The sequence below is a fragment of the Sprattus sprattus genome (genome assembly GCF_963457725.1).
Source record: "Sprattus sprattus genome assembly, chromosome: 2".
Lineage (NCBI taxonomy): Eukaryota > Metazoa > Chordata > Actinopteri > Clupeiformes > Clupeidae > Sprattus > Sprattus sprattus.
In genome coordinates, this window is record NC_137921.1 from 61,027,593 (window position 1) to 61,033,592 (window position 6,000).

At 49.4% G+C, this 6,000-nt stretch overlaps 1 protein-coding gene across 2 annotated transcripts in view; it reads right to left on the minus strand.

The window, feature by feature from the left end:
- bach2b (BTB and CNC homology 1, basic leucine zipper transcription factor 2b) overlaps positions 1-6,000 on the minus strand; it is a 70,832-nt gene that overhangs the window by 7,765 nt on the left and 57,067 nt on the right. For both annotated transcript variants that reach the window (XM_080860574.1, XM_080860573.1), the window contains exon 3: positions 5,187-6,000. This exon is cut by the window's right edge and continues 836 nt beyond it. In XM_080860574.1, the coding sequence (XP_080716700.1) occupies positions 5,187-6,000 (814 nt within the window). The remainder of the gene's footprint in view (positions 1-5,186) is intronic.

Sequence of the window (6,000 nt, forward strand, 5' to 3'; positions counted from 1 at the left end):
AGAGAGAGAGAGAAAGGCTGGAGAGGATGAATAACAAAGAGGTCTTCCTGCCTGTCTCTCCTTCTTTTCGTCTGGCTGCCGATGGCTGCAATTTCCGAAGAACAAAGTCAAGCACAAGCAAGATGGCGATCCCCCTACCCTACCCACGTGCTTTTTCTCTCTCTCCACCTGTTCAAGCAGGGCCAGATGGTCCCTGGGGAGGCTCACCTCCATCACCCCCCCACACCTAAACACCTGAGAGCAGAGAGAACTAAGCCCTCCAGACAACAGATCGCGTCTCTCATGCTGCTCTCTCTCCTTCCCCAGCGGGGCTTCCCTCCCTTCAGGTTGATTCATATGTCTGTTACAGGGTACCATTTACACTTACACTTAATGAGTCTACAGGTATGTGCTCATTTCACCGAACACAAGGCTCCGACTGTGACTTCCCCGATACAACCAAGGATGCTGTCTAGTCCTTTTTTTCCTCAATAGACATGTTCTATTTTTGAGTATCTAAGGCTCTCTTACTAACACAACCCCACGAGACATACTGTACTGGCAAGGCTCTATGATTGAGAGACACGCACACGCGCACGCACACACACACACACACACACACACACACACACACACACACACACACACACACACACACACACACACACACACACACACACACACACACACACACACACACACACACTTTTCACCTGAGCCAGCACCAGCGCATTTAGATGTTCACATCCTTGCCTAATACATCATGGCAGAGTTGATCCTGGATCAGCACTCCTGTCCTGAGATGCTTAATGATGAATAAAGGGCTGTGATGCTTCCAGATAAAGGCTCGCTGGAGCTCTCTCTGCCCCCAGCCCCCAGCCCCCTATCCCCCTGCCCTCAGCCCCCCTATCCCCTGCCCCAGCTCTGCTGAACATCTGTATGCAGACACATGAATAAGTCATAGGATGAGCTTCAGCCTCCAGCAGCACAGATGGCTCAAACTGGCCTCCGTCGGGCCGTCTCAGAGAGGGGTCCTCCCAGCGTTGGCCTCCTTCACACAACATCAATTAGGAGAGAGAGAAGCGCTCGTCTCGACCAGAGAGGTCAGAAGGATGGACATTTCATTTCATCATGTGACAAAACAAGAGGTGCATTATTGGGCTGCATTCACTATTTCATCTGTGAGAGGAAATGTTTCATTCAGGACACACTAGTGTCAGACGGGAAAGATACAGGATACAGCCACCTTTCGCTAGCGACCTTGATAGCCGCCTCCTCCCTCCCTCCCTCCCTCCCTCCCTCCCGCTCTAGCTCACTCGCCCCCTTTCTTCTCCCCCTTAGCAGTAGTATGTGAGAGGGATGTCTATATTTAGTTGGCCCACCAGGAGAAGCACTCTAGAAACAAGGCTGGGATGACAGAGTGAGCACCGATGGCAGTCATAAATTCAGACCGCCTGTTCTGAATTCTCTCAGTGCTTCCACTTTTTCCCTTCTCCTCCACACACACACACACACACACACACACACACACACACACTCTCTATGGGTCATTATCCTGCAAATGAGTCCAGTCTGAAAAGTAGGGCTCATCTGTTACAGGGAGCCGATTGGCTCCCCCATCCCCACATGCAGACGCTGTTGGCTGGGCTGTTGGTAGGCATGGGATGGGGTACAGGGTGGAGGTGACTGGTTCTAGGTTACTGAGAGTAGTAAGTGACCCAATTCTATTAACCAGTGGCACCCACCGCCCACACTACCTCAGGGGATACCGGGCATCATTGTCTTGTTCCTCAAAAAAGAAATATTTTCAAATATTCACTTTCTACTGTATGGCCCACACACTATCTACACACACACACACCATATACTACTACACACACACACACATACTACTACACACACACAATCACTGTCTGTTATTCACTGAGTGCCAGTTTCAGTCCTATAGAATCAGTAATATAATCAGCAGCGTTTATCTTTGTGTTTCTTTTTGCTCAATGCATTCTGGTGCCTGAAGAAAGCAGCAGAATGACTGCTGGTGTAGCAGTGAGGTGTGGACAGCACAAACTGCCCTAATGGATAATAGACACTTTCTGCGGTTCTTGAGGCATGTCAAGTCCCACTGGACCCTGCTGGATATGCATGCAGTCAGTCAAGCTGTTACTTCCCGGTCTGAGCATCAGGCATCACTGTTCATTGAGATTTGTTTGATGTCAAAATGCCTATGAGACACAGTTTAGGAGGGAAGTCCCTCTGGTTCGGAATGAGTAATAGCTATTTAGTGAAGTGCCGCTCAAAATAAACAATTAAGTCAGTCAGCTTTTATCCTTCATTCTTTACTCGATGCTGGCCATTCAAATCTTGTGTTGAGACACAGTTAGAGTGTCAGGCTTGAATGCGGTCGGATGATAGGCGTACGCATTTGTTCTTTCAGTTAACCAACTTAGTATCTGACAAATAATATTTAGACCACAAGTGTTTCATACCGAAAACGCTTCGAGGCCCTCAGAATCGGAACTAGCGCAACGGAATTGCTATTTGATGCGTTTCCTGCAAGTAACACGTTCCCTATGAGGTGAAGGTTTCATAATTGGGATTGTGAGGAAGATACAGATTGATCTGCCTGAAAGACGTTTGGATAAGAGGGACCTCGCTTTGATGTGGTATGCATGCATGAAGACATTACATCAATGATGGTGGAGATGTCACTGAAACTCTTCACTCCATTTGCCATGGATTTGATCTTAATGTTCTCAGATTTGACCACGGTAAGTGCATGACAGCAATAGTCAATAATACATAGTTAGACTTTTTATAGTTGGTAAAGTAGCATATAATCATCAGATATTTTAAAGTCAAGTTTGTATATGCACACAGACTTGTTTAAAGTCACGTTTGTATGTGCCCACAGACTTGTTAAAAGTAACGTTTGTATATGCAGACAGACATGTTTCACTGGCCACCCATAATCGGATTCTGAGCACTTGCTGTGAATTTGAGAGGTATAGTGGAACACCCTTAAATGTATGAATGCGCTCTAATTAAAACTATCTATTGTGAGTGATATTTGATTCACTGCTATACTCTCTGCAAGAGGAATCAGAAGCCGAAGACCTTATTTGACTCAAACTAACTTAAATGACCATGGCCTTGGTGAGATTAGTCTACAGTTTAACAACTTCCTTCCTCAACAGAATTCATTGTTTCCAGTGCTGGCCTGACCGCTATTTATATCCCGCTGGCCCTCTCTGAACGAGCTTGCCATTTGCTGTGCAAACACACAGAGGCACTGCAAACCCTCTTCCATAAACGCCATGTTTATATATACAGTCAGCTCACTGAAGGGTGAAAGAGAAAGGAAAAAGACCGCCGCAGGAAGCATGAGGTGGCATTTTTGCAGACAGGACAGAGCAAGAGACGTGGCAGTGTTTTTATTCATGATATTTTCACAACCTAAGCGGTGTAGAAGGAGTGGTTTTCTTAATGAACTTGTATGTGTGTCCAAAGATTCAGTCAGACAGATGTATTTTCTTCCAGTGGCAGTCCATACCTTGCTCTGAAAGATATCTGGGGTGTTTGAATTGAGTTTGAGCTCCGACCATTCTAAACTAAAACTATGTGCATTATTGACAAGAATGATGAGGACAACACTACAGGAATGTTTCCGGTGTACTTGGTAAAGTGTAAACCTGTAAATCAAGCCTTTGTAATTTATAGCCTCTTCAACAGCAACTATTGAGAGGGACATAAATCAGAAGCTGGGGCTGACGGTGGGGTGGGGTGGGGGTGTCGGGGTGCCTGAAGACATGATGGAGGTAATAATTACACCTAGCCACACAGGCTGCTTATTGTGCTGCTCTGCTCTGCTTCTGGTGCAGTGTGGCTGGAGTCTCTCCACGCTCACAGGCTCACAGGCTCAGAGGCTCAGAGGCTCAGCCCCGTCATGTTGCACAAACGGGCAAAATGGGGAGATCTGTGAATCCTATTGCCATGGCAACTAACCAACCCCCCCTCCTTCTCCTCCACCACCACCTCCATTTCCTCATGCTTTTGAGCTCCTTGCACTAGTAATCCGAGGTTTTATTCTTCAAAAATAGTGTGCGCTCGTTTATTACCGGTGGATCAAGTACATCGGTGGCTAAGAGCTCTCTTTACATTTGAGTTAACTGTAATTGCTTTGAAGTCATTGGATTACATACATCAATTTGTATAAGAATTGATTACTTAATGGAGTGCTAATAGTAAGACACACTCTCTCCCACTTAATGTTCAAGTAAACAACAGTCCTTCTTTGACTGTCTGGCCAAGGTGGATTATGGGATAATGAGAGGATTGCTGATCCACTCATGTAGCAGAGAGCCGTGCTGTCCAACGAGCAGCCCTGTCACATTACCACTGGTGACATCTCCATCCAGTTAAGGCTGTCTGATGAGGCTATCTTGGTGGCATCACGCTGAGGAGAGAATGTACTTTCCTGACAGGAAAGCAAATAAACAATCGCCTCTGCCTATTCATCTCATTAATTTCCTCATTCATTAATCTCATTCCTCTCTCTCTATAGCTATCTCTCATTTATGCAAATATGTTATGAGCTGGCTGGATAGCGTGGGCTTACTGGAAGAGAGAGAGAGAGAGAGAGAGAGAGAGAGAGAGAGAGAGACAGAGAGAGAGAGAGAGAGAGAGAGAGAGAGAGAGAGAGAGAGAGAGAGAGCAGGGAAAAGGGGAGGGGTGGAGCAGCCCCGAGAGAATCCCCACAGAGATGAGCTTGTGTGAAGGCTGTCTTAACAAGTGCACATCATCAGCCAATCGTAGCTCTTCGCTCCGCCACCGCCCCCCCTTCCTCCTCCGCGATGATGCGTTGCCAGAGCAACCACGCAGCGCTCGCAGCACACACGCTCGTACGCAGCCTCTTCTATCTCTGCTCATTACAGACATATCTGCAGCACACGCGCTCATACGCAGCCTCTTGTATCTCTGCTCATTACAGGCATGTCAGCAGCACGTGAGACAGATTATCACTTCTCAAGCACACCTGCTCCCTGCCCTGGCCTGGAATGGCCTGGCCTAGTGTAGGCTTAAGGGCCAGAGGTGATTTATGCTTTGTTTAACACTATGGCTTTAGTTTACAGCTCAAACGTGTAACACCTTTTCCCTTCATGGTGACAGATTAATGTGTAAAATAAATGTTTAAAGGAAAGCCCACTCACCTCCGGTCCTTGCTCCTGGACATGGCAGGATTCGCTGTCTCCCTCAGAGAAGGAGCCCGACTCGTCACTGGAGTTGGTGCCGTACGACTGCTCGCACTTGATCTTGGGCCGCACCGGCCCGAAGAGAGCTTCGGCGCCGGCGCTGGCCTCGGGCTGGTCGGCCGTCAGGCAGCGGGTGACGTTGGAGCAGGGCGAGGAGGAGAACTCGAACTGGGGCAGGCTGCAGGGGGAGCCTCCGCTGCCGTCCTCCGCGTACGAGTAGGACGAGCAGGAGCTGGAGGTGCGGGTCCGGGTCTCCGGAGGGGGCGAGCGCGGGCACACTTTGATTGGCACGGGGCAGCTGGTGATGGGCCGCGGGCGACACAGCAGCGGGGGCTCGGCCGCCGAGGAGGCGCAGCTCTGGGAGCTGGGGAGCGACTGGCTGGCCCCGGCCCACAGGCCCTTTGGTGTGTGCTCCGAGAGAGAGAGCTCTGCCTCCAGGGAGTTCCCCCCGGGGTAGGAGTGCGCCGGGGCACCTGAGGAGGAGAAGATGACACTGCGGCGGTCCAGCTCCGTCTCCTGCTTGCAGACTCCGTCGCAGGACGCCGACTTCAACGACAGCCCCGCCGGGAAACCATCCACCTCGTTGTTCTGCAAGGCGACCGGCACGTCCTGCTGCTCCCCCTCTGTGAAAGGCCTGTACTCGTTTTTGTGGTCTTCCTGAGTGGTTTCTTTGTCTTGGGCACAGACAAGTCTGTTGGTGAATAGCTGCTGAGAAGTGTTGGGCAGACCGGGCAGGTCCACGCTCCTCTTGAAGAGAGAACGGATGCACGTG